Here is a 23,014-nt window from a genome sequence, read left to right on the forward strand (position 1 = left end):
AAGAACAGTCGCTGTTAACAACGCTGATATTTTTAGCAGATATTTTGAGGCACTCTCACAGTAACATTGGCACTCAAAGGGTTAAATGAGTTAAGACAAATCTTAAACATGCTGCTCAAAAACAAGCCTCTCTTTTTACCTTCAAAAGGAAATATTGCAGAAAAAATACTATTTGAATCCTGAAAAACTTTCAGTTGCAAAGAAAATGCTGAAAAATTTTAGCAATAGGAATTCCGTGGTTAAATAAAAAAAAATGTTTTACTGAAAATACACCACTCTTTTATACAATGACACACATACCTGCCATTTAGAGAGAATGCTTGGAAGACTAATTTGATAGGTAACTTTATATCTCTGTGTGAGTTCAACATCGTTCTGTAGAAGAACTGGCTGCTGCTGATAGGAAACATTTGATACGGTTGTAACAAATGAATCCTTTTCATCCTAACAAGCACAGATCTGCAGACAATAATGCAAGTAGTGCAGTTAGTGTTCCTACAAAGGAACAAATCTGACAGGTGTTCCAATGAGGATATTCTCCACTATACTATTTAGGAATATATCCTCATTGATACACCTGTCAGTGGTATACTGTATCTTTGAATGAACATAATATCCTTTTATTGTCAGCACATCGGTGTTTGTGTGACTGAAAACTGTAATAAAGTGAACCCGCAGCTCGGGTGTTCCTAGTGACTAAGGGCCAGATGTATCAAGCTTCAAAAAGTGATAAACTGGAGAGTGATAAACAACCAGCCAATCAGCTCCTACCTGTCATCTTTCAAACCCAGCCTACAACATGACAGGTAGAAGCTGATTGGCTGGCTGTTTTTCACTCTCCATTTTATCACTTTTTGAAGCTTGATACATCTCGCCATAACAGTGCTGGTATGCTATACTCGGTATTGATATAAACACCCTTCTGAGATTACTTGACCTTTTTCGAACCCTAGCAATTTATATCCCAAAATATAATTCTATCAACAGTGTAGTAAATTAATATGGGACAGTAGGTAACCTAGAATTTGAATAAAAAATGTAACAAATATCACTCATGCAGCCAAGCTTTTTATTGTGAGGCAATGTAAGAGACAGGAGGCTGAATGGGAAAACTATTGTAAACTGTGTATGTTTACTTCAGTCTGCTCAACAGTGGAGCTTGGAGGCTTTGGTATTAATATAATAACCCCCCTCTCCCTGGCGCCTCATAAACCATACCAGTAACACCTGGGTTTTCTCTGTTACCCTCCTCACTGTCTTCCTTGAATGTAATAGTCAGTGTTACCTTTCATTTAATATATTTAAATAAAACATGAACTATGTGAAATAAGATATTCCTGGCACAATGTACCCTTTACTTAAAAGTACTTTAGTCTTTAGGAAACTTACCAGCCTGCTCTCACTTCACCAATGAGGGGTGCTGGCATAGCACGGGGTGCCCCATGCCCGTCACAGGCCTGTACACACTTATGGCTTGTCAAGTTTTCCAACATCACACAATAGGGAAATTAAATGATATATGAGTTGTGAGTGCTCGCTATATGTCTAAAGTACTATTTGTACTTAGCTTAATATAAATCAATATGAATTTATTATCTATTTATTATTAAAATGGTTAAAATACATTCAAGATGCAAATGAAAAGGAAAAAAAATCAATAAATCTCAGATTGTGAAAATTAAAGTGACTGGACTTTTGACTTGAGTGGATTCATACTGTGTGTTTTCAAATAAAAACACAATAATTGCATTTATAAAACACACAATTCATTCAATGCTCCACAGGGAAAGACCTTCAAAGATTTTCTAGCCTGCCAGTATGAGTGGCTTACTCTTGATGATGTCAGCATAGCATGTCAGTGACCTTCACACCACGCAGCCATTTTGTTGTTACTGCAATGTCTGTGGCATAGCTGGAAATACAATAAGTTGAAAACATTAGGTGCATTGATAAAAAAAAGACACAAATAGCAGAAGAAACATGAATAAAATTGTGTTTTCTACAAATGTCTACAGCCACAAAAGAAGTTATATAGCTTGTATGAAGCTAGACCATTAATACACCTGTACTGCTAATTCAGGGGCAGCTGTATTAAGCATTGAAAAGTGATAAAGTGGAAGGTGATAATGCACCAGCCAATCAGCTGTATTTGGGAAATGACAGTTAGGAGTTGATTGGCTGGTGCGTTATCACCTTCTACTTTATCACCGCTTTTTATCACTTTACCAGGCTTAATACATCTGCCCGTCAGTTCTCTTTAAAATAAAATAAGAGGATATATGGATTTAAAGAGGCATGCAGCGGCTTGTGTCTGCATTTATCTTGTCTTAATAATTAGCACATATTACTGCCTATAATTACTATATAATATCTAAAATATCATATATGTGTCACCCTTTAGCCCTTTCTGCTTCCTTCTAACCACCCCCTCACCGTCATGTGCAGCTGTTGAAGGTGTGCAAGGTTCCAGTTAGCTACCACTTTGTTATATAGAGCAGTGGTGAATTGGATATACTGTATATCCCAAATGCCTGGCTCCCAGGTCAATGCAAAGTAAGATGCCCATTCCTCCACACAAACCTGGTCATGCTCCTCTAAAGTATCAGGTACTAAAAATCTCCATGACAGCCCTAGTACTAGCTAATTATGAAGGCAACAAAGTATATGACTTGCGCTTACAATACAGCTTATTTTGTGACATTTTGCTGACAGCTAATGTACTAAAGAATGTTGTGGTAATGGACTGTAGCAAAATTTTTCAGCAAAGTTGGGATGACAATTTGGACATTACTAGAACAAAATAATGAATCTTCTTACAAGTTATATGGTTGCATACATGGATCTAGTAGGTGTTCAATACACTGGCTAAGCCCCTTAGCATGTGATGTAATAACACCACAAGCAGGCTTGGTACCAAAAATTGTCTTTGGCGCTAGAGACTAGAGGGGTGTAACTTGCCACCCTGCAGCCACCACAAGCAGGCTGCAGGGAAACTGCAGTGGTGCTAACATGGATTGACGCAGGGTCTGGTGAGTATTACAAGGAACACAGGTGTATTCTTTATAGTCTACGGGATGCAGTTCCAGGTACAGTTATTCATCAGCTCAACTCTTTTTGCACTCATGCATCAATTTTGACTGTATCTTGCAAGAGCTGCTTGCATGAGACTGAAGCAGGGAAAGGGCCCTGTTTGCAAGCTTAAAGTCTATAGGAATGTAGATGTTTGATACACTTAAGGGGAAATTCAAATAGGCACAATGTTTACCCTGCATATCATTGAATGCTCTGCTTGTACGAATGCTGTACTGGTTAGCATTACTGCCTCAAAGCACTGAGGTCATGGGTTTAAATTACCACCATGGCCCTAACTGTGCAACGTTTGTATATTCTCCCCGTACTTGCGTGGGTTTCCTCCGGGTACTGCGGTTTCCTCCCACAATCCAAAAATATACTGGTAGGTTAATTGGCTCCCAACAAAATGAACCCTAGAATGTCTGTGTGTGCGTGTGTATAGGGAATTGTAAGCTCCACTGGGGCAGGGACTGATATAAGAAACTGTTAATAAATAAATAATAAATTCAGTTGGCTGCAGGAACCCTGCAAGCTAAGCCACAGGTTTTAAAAAATCTGCATTGAAATAAATGGAAACCCCTGAGTCATTACCACTGACTCATTGGGCCAGATGTATCAATCTTCGCAAAGTGATAAAATGGAGAGTGATAAACAGCAAGCCAATCAGCATCTACCTGTCATGCTACAGGAGGAATTTGAAAAATGACAGGTAAGAGCTGTTTATCACTCTCCATTTTTTTACTTTGTAAAGCTTGACAGGGGCAAACACAGGATTTTAAGAAGGGGGTTTCCAGAGAGGTGCGGAGCAAAGCACGGAGATGGACACTTAGGTGACCCAGTATATGCCGGGTCAGTTAAAGTATTATAGATAGACCAAATGTATATAAATAATAATACATACAAATTAGATATCCAATAGAGACCATCCAGAGGTAGATGAAATACAAGGACCAGCACACCACCATTTTTTGAATACAAAGTGCCATGAATACTTATCGGAGTTTCAGAGGGAGCTGTATGTACATAGAAACCAGCCTGTCCCTTCCATGACCCTAGCTACCCGTCTGTCTGACTTAGAATAACGCTAAATCAGACAGAACCTGAAATATCTGATTGGGAAGAGCAATTAACAGGCTTGGAGGATGGGGACCACTGCTTTGAAGTCAGATATCTCTGGTTCCCCAGGGCCGATTTTTACAATTCTTGTACCCATGGAAAGAGGGGGCCCTCAGTTTCCAGTCTGGGTACTCAGATACCCCCCTGCTTGCACCACTGTTTGATACATCTGGCCCAGAGTCACATCTGTGGTTTCTTGGAACCCACTGCAGTGGGCATGGCTTGTATACAATGTCCCACCTTCTTTATAACTATAGATTATTTATTTTGGGTAGCAAGATATCTACTAAAATATTTAGCTCTTGACTTATATAATAAAATTGCAGTTTCTAATATTCTACTTTTTTTTTTTCATTCCTAAACTTTCCAAACATTTAAATTCCTTTTAACATATTCTGTCTTCATGACAGTATGACATATTCTAAAGGCAGAATTTTTTAAATTCTCTGCATGTTCTTAATTGTGCCAATACATTAACAGAAAAGAACAAAGATCAGAAACGTTGTAGTTGTTCTGCTCTTCAAAGTCAAAAGTAAAAAATATACACACTTAAAAAGCAATAAAAATTAAATTAGTGATACAAATATACAGCAAGAGAAAACCATAACAAGTGTCTGTCCAGAATAATGAAATATATATATATATATATATATATATATATATATATATATATATATATATATATATAGCTCACTATCAGGAGTACCTGCATGTCACTATCTAACAGATGCTGTCCCGTATTGGGTTGGCTATCTGGTCTTCATTGGGTTGCGAACCCTAACCTGAGGTGGACTATAGACCATCTGGTCATCCTGCTCTTTTGAAATACAGGCTAATTCCTGTTATTATCCGGCATTAAGGATTCATTAAGGATTCATATATCTATCACCTGGATACCAGTGTGGACTCATTATCCAGCTAAAATTCACCTTCATGTGAAGGTCGTGATACCATACCACAATAGAGATTACAACACCTCGGAAATACCATCCGTTTTAAGGACATATGTTTCAGCACATTTGTTGATTTCCAACTTCTGTGCATTAAAACCCCTGATGAAGTCTTTTTCCAGACGAAACGCGTTGGGTTATTGAAGCTACATCCTAAAGATGAAATCCTGATGTGAACTATGGAATTTTAATAAAAGTTTTTTAACTGTATTTTGTTATTTCATTTGCACCATAAATCATAGTGGTGACTACATTTCTAGGTGGTTGAGAACCTCTAGCGCTCTCTACTCTTTCTTTCTCTCTGTGTTTTCCCTATCTCCCACTAACAGGGGGGATTTGTAGAGCAGCTGCTGTATTATACTGGGCGCTCTTGGGGTCACCCTGTGTTTTTTGTATATGTATGTATATATATATGTATATATGTGTATATATATGTATATATGTGTATGTATGTATATATATATATGGTTCTTGTGTAGTTTTACAGCGCCAGCTTCCGGGTTGGGTACGCTCGCCAAACTATCTAAAATAAAGTAACTTCACTCCATGCCAACGTGGATAGTTCATAACCCCACTATCCACGTTGGCATGGAGTTGATTATAGATAGCGTGGCGAGCGTAGCGAGCCACCAAGCCTGCAGCGTGGGAGAGCGAAGCGAGCCCCGCAAGGGGACTCAGACGCACGGCGCCATGCTGGCGCCGTGAAACTACACAAGTACTATATATATATATATATATATATATATATATATATATATATATATATAATAGGAGAAGACTGCGTCACTCGGGACTGGTTCAATAACAAACAACTCATAGCCAGAAATGGTTAAGTTGACGTTTCAGCCCTCAGGCTTTTATCAAAACAGCTTACGTTATTGCACAATTTTATATATATATATATATATACACAAAGCGGTGGGGACCGGCACTTGGATCAACAGAGCATAGGGGGGTGCCTTCCACAATGGAGGTATATAGAAACGAATTTTCCAAATAAATGGGAAATAAGAGGCGGCACTCTCAGTCCAGTGTAGCAAAATAGTGTATTCACAGCATGTTTAAAAATAGTGCAAAAACGCAGCCTGTGTCAACAGTTTCGGAGACATTCTCTCCTTCCTCAGGACAGCTGGTGCCAAACTTAACAACAGTGCAGTGCAGTTGAGTTTCGGAGACATTCTCTCCTTCCTCAGGACAGCTGGTGCCAAACTTAACAACAGTGCAGTGCAGTTTTCTGCACTGCACTGTTGTTAAGTTTGGCACCAGCTGTCCTGAGGAAGGAGAGAATGTCTCCGAAACTGTTGACACAGGCTGCGTTTTTGCACTATTTTTAAACATGCTGTGAATACACTATTTTGCTACACTGGACTGAGAGTGCCGCCTCTTATTTCCCATTTATTTGGAAAATTCGTTTATATATATATATATATATATATATGTATATATATATATATATATATATATAAATAATATATCTCTATCTCCAATATTCCAATTCGTGCTACCACAGTATTTTAAATAGTACAAAAACTATATAAAATCTATAGTACAGAAAATATATATTTATCTTAGAGCAGCCCACTAAATTCCCTGAAGGCTGGGAACAAAAACCTGAAACCTATACAAGAAAATAAATAAGTAAATATATATACATTGGCAGATAGATAGATAGATAGATAGAATACTTTAGAGTCTTGCAATTGGTGAAAAAAAATTGAAACTTTAATGTCTACATGTTTCGGGGAATTTACCCCTTCTTCAGAACAACCAGAACGTGAACACACAGTGCAATAAATACCCCAACAGGATTTACCCCACCCGCCGGCATGCCCGCGTTTCCAGGGCCACCTCCCCGAATGTCCGTGCATTCACCAGAAATGTACCCGCCATCTCTCATCCGCCTTCCGGGATCTCTGTACACATTCAGTCTGTTACTATGGAATCCCGTGTGCCCCTGCAAAATACAAACAATGACAAAAAAATTATCACATAACATTTTAATTTTTTTGTTATTGCACTGTGTGTTCACATTCTGGTTGTCCTGAAGAAGGTGTAAATTCCCTGATGCATGTAGACATTAAAGTTTCACATTTTTTTCACCAATTGCAAGACTCAGAGTGCCGCTGCTTTTCTACAGGATTGTTTATGCCAAGCTGTCAGCTTGTGCAGAAGGCAACTGAGCAATTTACCCCACGAGGAGGGTCCGAGTGCCAGGTTTACTGAATTTGTCTATATATATATATATATATATTATTTATATTCCAGTTAATAAATATGTCATACACACTTTATTATTATGAACCAATAGTTGTAACGGAAAGCCTGATAACATTACAAGACAGCCAGGAAACTTTTAACAAACCATCTGTAAAGTAATCTCTAATATCCACTGTATAAAACCATGTATAAAAGAAAACGGTCTTTTGCACTTATATTGACGCCACCTATGTGGTGGAACAAAATCTCATGGGATGTAAGAATGTAAGCTCTCACGAGCAGGGACCTCTTACCTCATGTGCTTATCCTTCCTTACTTCAGTAGTCTTCGACTGCACCAAAACACGCTGTTTGCTGCCACCTGGATACTTATGTTGCAGTAATCGGCTGATGTTCCTATAATCATTTACCCTGTACTTTTCCTGTATTGTCTTCAACTGTAAGTCACTGTTTTCCTGTTTGATTATGTGTACTCTGTAATTGGACGCTGCAGAACCCTTTTGGCGCCATATACATAACGTATAATAATAATGTAATGCAACTGGGACAGAATAACAGGAAAAACTATTAATAGTCAGAGAAAAAGATAGTCTGACGTTTGCACAGCATATCTTATATGGTTACATAGTTACATAGTAGTTAAGGCTGAAAAAAGACTTGCGTCCATCTAGTTCAACCTAGGTTTTTATAATAGATTATCCATTGCTTTATAGTATATATAAATATATATAAATATATGATATTTTAAGACAGATTATGCTTCTTATTTGTACCCATGGATGTTATTAACCAGTAAGTGTTTGTCCAACCTTATTTTGAATGTATTTATTGAGTCAGCCGACACCACCTCTCCAGGAAGAGAGTTCCAGAGTTTGACTGCTCTGACAGTAAAGAATTTTTTTCTACTAGCTGAACAAAATCTTTTTTCTTCTAGTCTATATTCATGCCCTCGCGTCCTAGATTCCTGTCTAGTAAAAAAAAGGGTGTTTGACAGCTCCTTATATTGGCCCCTAATATATTTGTACATGTTGAGCGTATCCCCCCTGAAACGTCTCTTCTCTAATGCAAATTGTTTAATCTCTCCTATAAGCTTTGTTGCTCGTCTTTGGATTTTTTCTAATTTCTATGATGTCCTTTTTATAGTGTGGGGCCCAGAATTGTACTCCGTATTCGAGGTGAGGTCTCACCAGTGATTTATACAGAGGCATAATTACTTTTGAGTCCCTAGTTTCCATGCCCCTTTTAATGCATGCTAAAATTGTGTTGGCCTTTTTTGATGCTACATTACATTGGGCACTACACCACAGTTTGCTGTCTATTTGGACTCCTAGGTCTTTTTCGAGTAATGAATTACCCAATTCCTCTCCACTAAGGTTATAACTAGAAAACTGGTTGTGTCTCCCTAGGTGCATAACCTTACGTTTATCTACATTGAACCTCATCTTCCACTTATTAGCCCACTCCTCTAGAATCGCAAGATCTTTTTGAAGCGTGGTGACATCTCCTGATGATTTGATAACTTTGCTTAGTTTTGTATCATCCGCAAAGATGGATACATTGCTGAGTAACCCCATCCCTATATCGTTAATAAAAATGTTAAATAAAATGGGCCCTAAAACCGAACCCTGAGGCACTCCACTTAGTACTGGTATCGTATCTGATACGGCACTGTTTACAACCACTCTTTGTTTTCTATTACACAGTCAATTCCCTACCCATCTGCAGATATTTTCTCCCAATCCCAGGTCCTCCATTTTATTTATCAACCTCTTGTGTGGGACAGTATCAAAGGCCTTAGCAAAATCTAGGAAAATCACATCTACAGCGTTTCCATTATCAAGGTTTTTGCTAACCTCCTCATAGAACCCTAGTAGATTAGTTTGGCATGAACGATTTTTCACGAATCTATGCTGGTTAGTACTTAGTAGACGATGATGGTCTAAATATTCCTGTATACCATCCCTTAAAAATCCTTCAAATAGTTTACCCACAATTGATGGTAAACTAACGGGTCTATAGTAAGCAAGATCCTCCTTTTTTCCTTTTTTGAATATTGGCACTACCTCTGCTACTCTCCTTTATTTTGGTACTTTACCTGACGATAGTGAATTGCTAAAGATATAATGTAACAAGTTCATCTCTTAATTCTATTAGTACCCTTGGATGAATCCCATCTGGCCCCGGTGATTTATTTGTTTTGATTTTGCTGAGCCTTAGTGTTATTTCCTTGGGCGTGAATTCAATAATAAGATCTGGTATATTTGTCCCGTTTGTGGTAGATGTTCGTTCCACTGTCTGCTCTCCCTTGGTAAATACTGATGAGAAGAACTAATTTAACAATTTTGCTTTTCCCTTATCCTCTGTAACACTTATTCCATTGATATCAGTTAATGGGCCTATGTTTTCCTTGATTATACGCTTAGTATTTATGTATTTAAAAAAACTTTTTGGGGTTGGTTTTGCTTTCAGTGGCTATACGCTCTTCATATAGTTTTTAAGTTGCTTTGATTACCCCTTTACAAGCTTTGTTTGATTCTTTGTATTTGGCGAACGCTTCCTCATTTAAGTTATTTTTATAGAATTTAAATGCTCTTGTTTTGTTGTTGATAGCTGACCTTACTTTTTTGTCCGGCCATGGTGGCTTTTTTTTTTATTGAATTGACCCTTATTTACTTTAGGAATGTATTTAATTGTTAATGAATCAAGCACCTTCTTTAGATTTCCTCTGCATTTTTTCCCTCCATGACCGTTTCCCACACAATTCCTTTTAGGGCTTCCCTGAATAGTTCAAAGTTCGCTTTTCTGAAGTTTAGTATTTTTACCACTCCTTTATGATGTAGTTTACTTAAGTTTGAAGGATGCATGCTCATTAAGTGGACACATGCTGAGCTGTTGCAATAAAACACTTATTTTTATAAACTAGGTGCATAAGTGGATGCATGTACTTTGTTTAGCTGTTTGCACCTGTTTTGTAACCAATTCAACATTGGCAAGAGTGCATCATGCTACTGGTATTCTTATACCTAATCAAGGGCATTGGATAGGAAATTCGAATTAGAGAATTAAAAACCAATAATACTTTTACAGGATAAATCCAACATTCTCTAAAATGGGAGAAATGCCTGATTTCTTTTTGATCCTTGAAGTCTGTCCTAACTTTCTGGCTATTTCTAACATTCCAGGAGTTCAAGCAGTCAAATCTTGTAATCTGAAATTACATGGCACTCTTAAAGCTCAACAAAACAGTCCCACTTTTGCTCATTACAATATTTGGCTTTGCTTTTAGCAGTTGTTCCTGTGGTGCTCTCTGTTCCATCAGTTGCACAGCAGAAATGTATGTGATTGCCATATTGGCAATTTTTAAAATAACCCCTGTTTCGTTCACTTTTGTATTTGCATTATTTTTCTAGAAATTCTATTTGTAGGTAATGCATTTCTTAATAATCTGGTATTAAAAAATATAAACTTACTTTAGGCTGGTCCACATAGTTAGAGAGACCTCAAAAATACTGATAATACCACATAATAGAGGTCATAGATAACTAATTGAACCAGTGAACTAATTGAACCAAGCTGTGGTTTGGGGGATCCAGCGGTCTTGGGGCGCATTGAAAAATACCTGCTGTCCTGCTGGAGCAGTCTCACCTCGCACATACACATGTACAATTACACAGTTTGCTGTCACTCAGTAGTAGTGGGTGGTGGTGGCAGTGTACTGCAGCTGCGTACCACAGTTGACAGCACATCTCATATTCCTTGCAGTCCTCCCTCCCCAGTCTCCCCGCCTCTTCTGCGCCTGGGGGTGGCCGGTGTCATTACCCATACACACTTCCGGTAGTATCCCCAGTTGGTCCTTGGAAGCTGAGGCTGGTAATGGAAGGCTACAGTATGTCAGCAGATGGGATGTCCTCCCTGTTACGCCGCATGGGCGCACGTCCCTCCTGGGGAGCTGCAGCACTACACATTGCGGTGCACAGTGGCCCAGGTAACCAGTCTGCACCATTTTCATGTTTTACTAAAGAATTGGGGAAGGGCGGGCGTCAACATTTTTTTGGCAGGGGGGGGGGCTAAATTTATAGTTACGCTACTGAATATCCTGCAAAAACACTGCTATTAAGTGTGGAAAAAAATTGGGGATTGCATAATTTTTTACCCCCAAGCTTCTGTTAATCTAGTCTCTCTGAGGGGCAGCAGCCCTCAAAAATGAAGGAACAGTGTACTTGGCAACAATAAAGATGTTTTTCGGGGTACCAATCTAAGGGGCTAATTCAGCATTGGTTACTAATTTTGAGAATTCACAGTGGGCTGTGAGGAGAAAGCCACCGCCCAGAGAGAAAGAGAGAACGTACCTTGCTAAATTGCAAATGAATCGCTAATCGCCATCCACTTGCAAATCTATACGCAATTCACGAATCATCAAAAGGACCAATGCTGGCGGCTGCCAATCGTAGCATATGTGGACAAATAGAAGCAAATCCTGTCCCTCACCACATAACTGACCCTGAGGATGACCTAGAACCACAATTTACTTAATTTTATATTTGTTTCTAAATTTCTCAATAAGAAATGGTATTCTTAGGGGTTCCTTGAAACAAGGTTGATGCACTAGGGTGCCGTGATTCAAAAAAGTTTGGAAACCACTGGACTAATTACTTATAAATAAATCACTTATATATAATAATGAAATCATTGCTACAGATTCATATACCTGTGGTGGCAACCTTTTCCCCAAATACTACCTGCATTTAGTGGTGCTCTAGATTCATGAGGGTCATTCCATGTGACTCACATTACATTTCATGTTATTTTTTTAGGTGTTTAATCCACCACACAAAAATTAAGCCAAATTAAAATTTTATACATGTGACCATAAGGTATGGCATAATTAATGCTTAGAAGCATTAAAAAACTCTTTATGTAGTTAAAAAAAAAATCTACAGTATGTGACTCATGTTGCCACAGACTGGACATATGAACTGAGGGGACTTTTATACCTGCTCACCTAATTATTTAACAATATGATTGATCAATTTTGACACGTGACTCATTTAACATACAAATGGGACTCGTGTTATATTTCTGTCCCCATTCAAAGGCCTCTGATCGAAATTACTCAAACCTGCAAAATTCACATGAATTAATCAGTATAGGCCTGTTTATCTTCCTGATTCGCTGTGAAGATGTATAACCTATTTCCTCTGGAGATGATGGCCATTTCCTGTTGCTGCCAGCTTGCTCCATCGTGCCTACTTAATATTCACCGTCTCTGATATCCTTAATCTCACCAGGATAACTCTTTCCGCCATAGTCACCAATGTTGAAGTCACTACGATCTATTAGCAGCATAAATATACAGAAATGTTCGTGGTTATGTGACATTTCATTTTCATGTATTGAGTAATCAGTAAATGACCCATTAGCTTAACCTATGGCAAGATTAATCAAGCAATGGATCTCCTGAGAGTTATTTTCAGTCATGTGAATGAATACCTACAGAATAATCCATTTATTTTAATGCAAAGAGTGTAAGGTAACAATTTGTATGGAAATTAAAAGATTACCCATTATTTTGGCATTTAAAGTATGTATACAAAATATCCGCTTGTTTCTCAGTACAAATAGCAGTGATGGGGGAAACAATTTAAGGTTGGAATGGATTTTTAGGGCTATTTATGATTGGCGACATGCCAGGACACAGGTCTCCCCTAGCGAAGCTGAAAACATAAAGTGATATAGTAGTTTACATTATCAGCAATTAAGTAGGTATATCCTATTAAGATAATTATTCTCTAGTAGGTCTTGCTTGAAAACCAACATTTGATGCTCAGTCTAATTTGTGGGGCATTATCTGTTGTGACAAAAGCTGAGCTTCCAACACTGTCAATCCTGGTTGCCCATAGACTAACACCATGAAAATGGTGTTCGTGGCGTCAGCCAAGCTCCGGAATGCTTTGTATTCTGGAGCTTGGTCAATCTGGCAGCAAATCAGCTCCCATACACCCCTGTGCTGTTGTCCCTCCCTTTTACCACTTGTAGATACTTGTTATGCCTTATTTATGCTATAATTAATATCCCTTATAATCCTTTTTGCATCGAGAGGATACCGAATATGCTACATATATATATATATATATGTGTGTGTGTGTGTGTGTATTCCAGCGTAACTCTGGAATGCCTTGAGCAATTTACACTAAGCTTGGTACACATATGACTTACAATCTGGAAAAAAATACTGTGGTGGTAAGACACCCCTAGCACCTCTGTGACGGTCCCGGAGGCCCAAAAAGTGGTCCAACCACTACACAGAATGTGTCAGGGATTTAAGATATGGCAAAATTGCATAACATAAAGGTGGTGCAGGACATGGGGTCTAAGAAAAAAAAACTGTGGCCCGATCCAGGAGCCCACCACAGACACATGTATGCTGGTCACACCATGTGCATGGTGAGCCATTAAGCATAAAACAAAAGAAGGATAAAGTTCAAGTAATGCTAATTGCACAACCTAACTCTAGCAATGATGGGTACCTCAAGTAGTACTATAATAAATAAACCACATAGTTATTTGTTTCCATTCTAAATTGCAGATACATAACTGTGCTCACTACTAGAGCCTTTTCTGGTGTACACAAGTAGACAGACAACTGGACGCTAATCATGCTGGAACACTGAGAAAGCTTTCTGATATGTATAGTTCGCACCTAACCCAATAAATTAAGTGATGCTGACTCTGACAGGTTCTGGCTATTCCATAGATCAGAAAAGATATATCTGCAGGGTTTTAGTTGGGTTAGATCTATGAATTCCAGTCTAAATGGCAGCATTCATGTATCATGAGTGCCATGCTACTTGCTTTACCTAAGTAACAGTGTATACCCTGGTGTGATACAAGGAGGAATGGTGAGTGCTGGAGACAGACTAGAACTTGTTAACTGCCATCCAAGCTCTCTGGAGACTAGCCCGCGACTGCATTAGTAACAGAGGTGGCAACAGACACAGCAGTATTCCTATAGTTGTCTTATATAGGCTCCCCTCTGTAATTCTGTCTATGAGCAAGCCCACACTTATCCTACATAAGGATCTTAAACCACTCTGTTAAAATTGGAGATTCGGTGGAGATGCCTAATCTCCATACTTGCCTACCCTCCCGGAATGGCCTGGGAGGGTCCCGCAAATCGGGTCCCCCTCCTGGCCCCCCAGGAATTTGGGCAAGTCTCCCGCATTGTAGCAACAGCCCCTGCTTCCCCGCGGTAAAAATGTCAGAATTTCGCGGGTCTGCGAGGAGGGGGCGGGGCTAAAATGACACGATTCGTGTCATTTTGCGTCATTTTAACCCCTCCCCCCATCCACTGACCCGATAATTAATGCTGCTGCCGGTCGTGGGGCTTGGTGACATCAGCCTCGCCCTGCCTCCAAAACTAAGCCTTGTCCAGCCCTGCTTTCACTCCTCGGCATGTATGCTAATCTCCCACAGCTGCGCAAAGTTGCATATGCCGTCTTGCTTGTGCACGTTTATTTATTTTTTTTCCATTTAGCAAATGTTCTGATTACTTTAGCAATAGCTTAAATTGTACATTCAATAAAAATAAATGTTGTGATAAAATCCTTGATGTTTGTGCTATCAGTCCCACGAACTGGAGAAGAAAAAACAATCTCCTACTCAAAGACTTGATTAGTTGTTAGTCAATTTCACTTCAGCTTACTTGATACGAAGAGGCAGGGAAAAAAAGAATTCCCCCGTGCACTTGAAAAAGAATTACAGCCTTTTATTTGTTATTATTTAAAGGCGTGAATTATTTTCCATTATAAGGTGATAATCAAACATATGTTTTGGAACAAAACTTTGCAAACCACGGCATTAAGAAGTCTGTATGAATTGAGGAGAAAGCGCTTGATCTGAAATGAAATGTGTATCTCTTTTTATTTTAAGCAAGCACATGTGTTTAGTTGTGTTTGATAAAATAATTGATTATGTCAGACAATTACACCAATTTGTCTAGCATGTAAATTACAGAAGTCAGCAAGAATCCTGCTGCGAGTTTAAGTGTATTAAATAATCTTCAGAATATTTAACAAAGGCATGCACAAAACCTACAAGAATGTGTGTTTGTTCTAATCACAGTTTGCTGCTCTAAGATTTGTTTGTCATGTTAAAAAATGCTAATTATTTCTCATTGAGCAGCTGGGATTTTGCCGTTCTCTTTTTCCTTCTTTTAGGGGTTAATTAGCCTTCTTTTAAACTCTGGCCTATTTAGCTGTAGATCTTGCATGATTCAACCAGGCCTGGTGTACAAAAGCGGAACCATTAACAGGCGGGTGTGTCCAACTGCTTAATTAGCCAGAATAAAAAGGTCTTTTGTCATACAAGCATCTGTTGTTCGTGACACACCTGACAGTCACATTAGGCAAGAATGACTAGATTAAAAATTTTACTCATATTTCCTACAATAAACGTGCCACTCATTTACATACGAGCGGCATCAAAAACCGTCTGTAAAGGTAACTATCTTATCAGACTGGATTAGTGTATGTACTAAACAAATACGGAATGGGATAAGGATGTACAACAGAAACACTCGCAGCAGTTGTGGCAATGCCAGCAGCTGAACACTGCATGACCATTTTCATGTAGAAACAAAAACTTTTTATTTTCTTTCTAAATGTAGTTTTGCTGGTTCATGATTGCCATTCTTTAAAACTGGGAATTTGACCAGAAAGTATTCTGAATACGTTGAAACATACCCATTAGATCTGAATGATTTGCTTTAGAAAGCTGGCAAAAGATTTGTACTTCCTGAATTTGCTTTAGCATTTTAATTGAACCTTGGTGATGCCTGACACTGGAATTGATTTCTTTTAAAGTATGTCCAGGAGAATATTTAACTACACTGGATGAACGTTTTCCTCAAAAGACTAATCAAGAGCTAAATTGATTCAATGTCTCCATTGTTTAAAGTATGTGTCTTCTACAAACTTAAATGTAGATACGTGAGACACACCACCCCTCTTAACTCAGCATGTCGGCTGAGCAGGGCATCGGGAAGTGGAGCTGCCCAGGTTTTCGGGCCAAACTGGCCCATCAGACCATCCAACCTCTTGGCATTTGCCAAAACTGGACTGGATGACCAGTCCAGTTCTGCTTATAGGTCTTATTATTAAGAAACTACTGCACAATTGCCTATATTCTGTCAGCCAGCTCAGCACGATGGAGGATTTGGGGGGGGGCTTGGTGCAGCATACTAGGGGCATTTCAGAGGAGGGTGATGCTGGATAGGGGCGGATCGGGGGGGTGTCTGCAAAATAGTGTCCTGCCTTCCCCTCCCTGGCTTCAGAAGGGTTGATCTTGAGGGATTTTAAGATTTTTTGACAAAAGTCTGTCCGTAATATAAGTGAATGAGTGTTGAGATGTTTTTGGATATTTGCAGTACTCCTATATTACAGTTCATTGTTGATTGTAAATAAACAAAAGAAAATATTTTAAGCTTAAGTTTTCTTATATTTGTAGAGACTACCATGCAGACGTCGGAGACCGTGTCGGACACGGGTTCGACAGTGACATTACAGACATCTGTGGCAGGTCAAGCAGCAGTACCAACCCAAGTTGTGCAGCAGGTACCTGTGCAGCAGCAGGTAAGTTGCCATTGATACTGTAAAGTGTATGTCCATTTCCATTAGTATTAGTAATATTCCTAGAGCATTGCTTCCAAAACTTTCTTGAATTTATGCACACTGCAGTCACAGTAGGTGAAAATGTTCCTATTGCGATAATAAGCAAAAATTGCTAAATCAAGAAATTGTGTTTACCTAGGCTCAGTTATTTGGTGTTGGACACTTTAGAACTTCTGCTTGTCCACGTACCAGCACTGATTTTGCTACTCACATTGGCAAGAAAAGTAGTTATTTCTAGATATTTATACAGTCGAGTGAGAAAGACTCAGTATAGGGTGATATCTTCCCTGACTGCCTATGGATGCTAATTGCACATATCAGTAATTCCCTGACCATTATCACTGAAGCTGCCCATGTACTAGCAGCTGTGCCATGTCAATAGATGTCATTTTTCCTATGGATAATCTTTTGTGTGACAGTTTTACCTTAGGGGCTGGCTCACACTTGCCAATTTGACACAGACACCACATGAGAAATGTTAAAATTGATGCATTTATCAAAGGTTCTCAGTTTAAGACTGGGTGCATCTACATGAAAGTAAATGTGCAGGTTATCTCATTATATTTTATTTTCAGTTATGATCACTTGGAAAACCATATTTAATATGCACATTAAAATGAATGCTCAAGCATTACAACATAAGGTTGTGTACCAACTTTATCTAGTAATGACTTTGGGGATATCAACTGTGCTTTCCTGAGGACATAGTGGATATCCCAGAAGTCATGGACCTGATTCTGCGTTACATGCAATGCCAATGCTGGAATGCAACAGGTGTCCTCCTAATAGATCTTTCATTTTGGCAATTAACCCCTTAAGTGAGGCTAAGCGATTTTATTTGCTACTGTGAATGGGAGAAAACCCCATAATATTCATACAGCGCATGCATTACATGGTGTACACACAGAGGCGCAACTATGATTTAGACGCACATTATCAGAAATGTGTTGCATATGTGCTGGGCATTACTGAGAATGCTGCTAAAGGGGTTGCCTACTACATATAAGCATAATCACTCACATTCAATAACATAGTTATATGAAACCTCTGCACCTGCTAAGGGCTGCTGCAGTTTTCATGGTGTGACTGATGGTGTTGCCTGTCTTAGTAAGAGGGAATATGGTCTCCCTCCTACATTACTAAATACTTCACCACCGCATTTGCCTAATCTGCAGAGTACTCATCTTGTATGTTATCTGCAAACTCGCCACATCTATCTCTTTCATGCGTGGTGTGGGAAAAGAATTTCGACCCACACAGTTGGGAGGAACATGGTGGAAAAGAAGCTGGTGGACATGGAGGTTGAAATGGAAGCCCCTGCTCTGACTATTTAATTTTAATTCATAACCTAAAATGAAATCTATGATTTACAGTTCTGAACGTCCATTATTCTTATAAGGCTGCAGCCTATGGTGCAGGTTTTAGGTGCTTTATTGTGGCACAGCAATTGATACATGGGAATTGATGTATGGGATACATGCCCCATCTCCCTGCTGTACTCATTGGGTCACCTACTTACGATGTGTCCTGCAGTATGCAGGGGAGCTGGGTGGAGTGAACAGGGCTTGAGTTTGAATAATTCCATTGCACAGGACTCTTGGCGTGCACCATCGCTGTTCCACAGCACCTGCATGTGGCTTGTATTTTGCATGGCATGGCACTCTGCAGCCAATAGCACTGCTGTAGAGCCACCTGAAGCATCCAATGGATGGTCTGGGCAGGCACACTGCAGCCCTTAAGCCCCCCATACACGGTCCGTTCATTGGATTCGTTCTGTGCTTAAACAGCACACATCATATCGGATCGCATGCCTTGTGCATGCACTGCAATCCGATACGATGTTTACCTAGTACAAAAACAGCACATACTTTTTGTACCGTCCTATGTGATGCACGGGAGCGTCCTCTAATTCTTAGAACCAATGGCCCCACCCCTTAGGCATGACATCAAGATAGTTTAGACTACTCCATATTGGAGATATACATTATGGCAACTTGACTGTGTAAGGTAATATAAATATAGGCTTAGTAGGGTATTGCTGGAGGATTTATTTGCCATTTGTAAAAAGATGTGCCTATAGATATGTAACTCATGAATGGCATTCTGGTTTTGCATAAATTATGTTCCATGCTGACAAATAGACAAAGAATACAGCTTATTGTTCAGAAATCCAATAGTGTGACATTTTCTTATGTCTGAAAACAGAATGATATATGTGTGAACTATACCATTGCTTTCATTGCATTGATCAATTCTACACCTAGTTATTTGCAGCAATATGGTACTTTATCTGATCTTATTGACAGTTTCTGGTTTTGCTGTAGAATGGAAGTATTAATAACAAAATGAACAAGGTGTTATACATTGTTTTTTCTACTTTTAAAGGACTAATAACATTAAAATCCAACGTGTCTTTCAGCTACTGATAATCGTCATATATTATGTGTACACTTCTGAATAAATGTGACTTTAACAATGTTTAGATCTTTATTTCATTGGAACAATCAAACTGATCCAACATTACATTTCTGTGTCAGAGTATGTGAGACTTTCTAGCCCAACCATAGACCACGAAGGACTCCTACAGTATATTCCACCTTTAAAAAATATATTCAAACAAAATTCAGGACTCTCACACTGACAGGTAATATTTTATTTAAAAAAAACACACCCCAACACAACCCTTGTTTTACACATGTATTACTTATAAAATTAATGTCCCTATAGGATCCTGATTTTTTTGGGTGAAATAATAATAAAAACAGGGATGAGTTGTTTGATTAGCTTGCGCTAGATTTAGTTTTTTAAACATTTCTATACAGCAAAGCCTGCACAGATAATATTGATCAGTACTGTGCTTTAAATTCAGTGCAGATTGACGGTGGATTGTCTGCGAATTTGCAGTGGAATAGGGGCTTGAAATCAGACAGGTATCAACAGCAGATGAAAAATTACACTCAAAATCAATGCAAGACTGCAATCCACTGTCAACATTGGTTGGTTTAAAATCAATGGAAAAACCAGCATTTTAGTAAACTAATAAAGCCTATTGAATTACACTGCAGTTAACTCTTTGTATGGGTACCCCTGGTATCTCAGTCTTCAAACCGCTGGTATCTCTTTTCCACTGTCATCAAACTTCTCTGCCTACCCCCCATTTAACTCCCATCTTCATACTCTGTTCTGTGACTTGCAAACAGCTTTACTTCCAAATTGACTCCATACATCAGGACATTCCATTCCACATTTTCAATCTCTCCCTTTCATCAGGCACTGTCTCCTCTGCCTTCAAGCGTGCCCTTGTCTACCGCATTCTTAAAAAAACCTTGGTCCTAACACTCTGTCCAGCTGCCGACTTATCTCACTCCTTCCTTTGGCCTCCAAACTCCTTTAGCATATGGTCTACAATTACCATACTGCTTTCTTTCATTCCATTTGCTGCTTGAACCATTTCAGTTTTTCAGTTTTTTTGCATTGACCTCTCTGCAGCTTTTGACACTGTGGACCACCCTTTCGTCCTGAAGATACTTTACTCCACTGGTTTAAGTGGTACTGCCCTCTGCTGGCTGTCCCCCTACCTATCTGATCAGTCCTTCTCTGTTGCCTCTAATTATTCCACCTCCCCTATACTTCCTACAACAGTATGTGCCTCCAAGGTTATGTTATGGAACCTTTAGTTTTCTCTCTATATGTCCTTTTTCGGTTAGCTCATTAATTCTTTTAACTAGCAATATCATCTGATGATACTAAGATCTACCCTTCCATCCCTGACCTCTACCCCTCTCTCCTACATCGTATCTCTGTCTCTGCTTTCTCTTCTTGGATGTTCCATTGCTATCTTAAACTTAACACGTCTAAGACTAAGCTAATCATCCATTAACCCTCCCTCCTGCAAAACTTCACCTCAGACAATTTAATTATCTATTGTTGGCACAACTATGTCCTCTGGCACGCATGTACACTGTATAGGAGTTATCCCTGATTCCTCCCTCTTCTTCATATAATACATTCCATACGTTCTGACGTTTCCATCTCAAAAGTATTTCCAGGTTGAGACCCTTTCTCACCCTGGATGCTACTAAGACCCTCGCCCATTCACTAGGTATCTCCTGATGGTCCTAATGTAAACTCCCCCTCTTTAACCACACTGACAAATACTTCTCTGCACTCTCTCCCAATGATCTTCCTCTTCAGACATACTGCATCCACTTCCCCTCTCTAATAAAATTTACACTGGCTTCCGTTAACATTTTAAATTCAAATTAAGCTTTGCACACTCACTTACAAAGCCCTTCCTCATTCCCCTCCCATGTACAGTACATATCTGACCTTATCTCCTTTTACACTTCCACCCACCTTCACCGCTGACCAAATGCATGCCAACTAATTACTTTCTCCCGTACCTGCATTCAAGGTTTTGACCATGGTGCTCCCTACATTCTGGAATTCTCTTGCTATCTCTTTCAGACTCTCCACATCTCTATAAAACCCAGTCAGCTCTCATTATAACTCATTTTTCCTTGCTTACTTCTACCCCAACTTTGGGAAGAAATATCAGAGGGTTACAAAACTGCCCCGAATTTGGGGATCTCAAAAATACTAACTGAGACTGCAGTGGTCATGCACAGAAATTGTTTTCTAGATTATGAATGTACAACTTACACAAATGGGCATATTCTGAGTTGGGAGTAAAGCAAAAAAGAGCAAGAAACATTCTCGGCAATGGGACGCACGATCGAGTGAGCTGCTTGCGTGTCCCTGTTTGGCGGCCTGCCCACCGCCAGCACTCGCTAGCTAGGGGGATCTGGCAAGCGCTCAGCAATGCTGAGGGCAGCTCCACCTGTAACTGTATTATAATACACATAAATGATCTTTGTTGAATAGACAAAGTTTGGGGAATAGTTTGCTGTTGACTCAACATATCTTTTGTACAGCAGTGGGTACCTGCAGTGATAGCTGTGACCCAGTGATAAAAAGCGAGAAGACCTGTCTGTAACTACATGCCTCCAACTCCTTACCCTCACATTATCATTTGGTCACTCTCAATGGACCTTCTCACGATGTGAGTAGACTCACTTGATGTAGTCGTCATACACTGTTGTTACAGTTCTTACTTCATGAATTCCCGATTGCCTTTTTGTGACCATCCCTCACCCAGCTTATTACTCACCTATTCTCCACCTCTGCCTCCCAAGGGTATTCAGATGATAGGTTGACAATGTCTAGGTTGACATGCATAAGTTCGACTTTGACAAAAGGTCAACATGGCAATGGTTGACACATGAAAAGGTTGGCATGAGTTTTTCACTCCTTTTTACTTTTTTATACCTTACCATCCATGTCGACACAGATTGTTAATTGTAAAGTGTGCCACACACTCTCAATTCTGATTGACAGTCACTTCCAACAGTCACTACTCACTCTTGTCAGTCACACCTCAACCTTGGAATACCAAATGTACCTGATACCTGCAAATATGTTCATGTACCACCAAGTGCCATTTTAAATGCTCTTAACCTGCAATGCTGTCTTTTCCTTCTCTAAACTTATTATTACAAGGCTATTATCGCCTCCCAGTCCTCCAATCTCTATTGTCTCTATTTCCCTTTAAACTTCCTCCTTTTTCTGTTTCTTCCCCCTCACCCTCAAAGGATAGGTGGGCATTTCCAAAATATCCTATTAGTTTAACTTGTGTTTTTGTCTCCTAAATGTATTTTAATAAACATTAATTTGGTTGGTGGCAGTTGTTGCTCTAAGTCTAATACTAAGGGGAAAATTCAGACCCCATTGCTGGGCTTGCGAATTTACAGCCCGATTGATTAACAAACAAATGAGTTCTCCCTGCATTGAAAGCAAGTGAAGGCTTTTTATTGCTGTCCATACACAGTGATTGACAGGCGGACAGCATTTGGGAGAGCCACCCAGCCATTTCCTTGGAGTGTCAAGGAAATATTTAGGCGGACCCAGGCATTTCCAGGGAGGCCCTGTTCAG

At 39.4% G+C, this 23,014-nt stretch overlaps 1 protein-coding gene across 5 annotated transcripts in view; it reads left to right on the forward strand.

Moving 5' to 3' along the window:
• The window catches only part of RFX3 (regulatory factor X3), a 246,053-nt gene that overhangs the window by 130,147 nt on the left and 92,892 nt on the right, over positions 1-23,014 (forward strand). For all 5 annotated transcript variants that reach the window (XM_083186015.1, XM_083186016.1, XM_083186014.1 and 2 more), the window contains one exon: positions 16,859-16,983. In XM_083186015.1, coding sequence (XP_083042141.1) covers positions 16,859-16,983 — 125 coding nt within the window. The remainder of the gene's footprint in view (positions 1-16,858; positions 16,984-23,014) is intronic.

The sequence above is a fragment of the Crinia signifera genome, chromosome 1, assembly GCF_055691185.1.
Source record: "Crinia signifera chromosome 1, ASM5569118v1, whole genome shotgun sequence".
NCBI classification, from domain to species: Eukaryota; Metazoa; Chordata; class Amphibia; order Anura; family Myobatrachidae; genus Crinia; species Crinia signifera.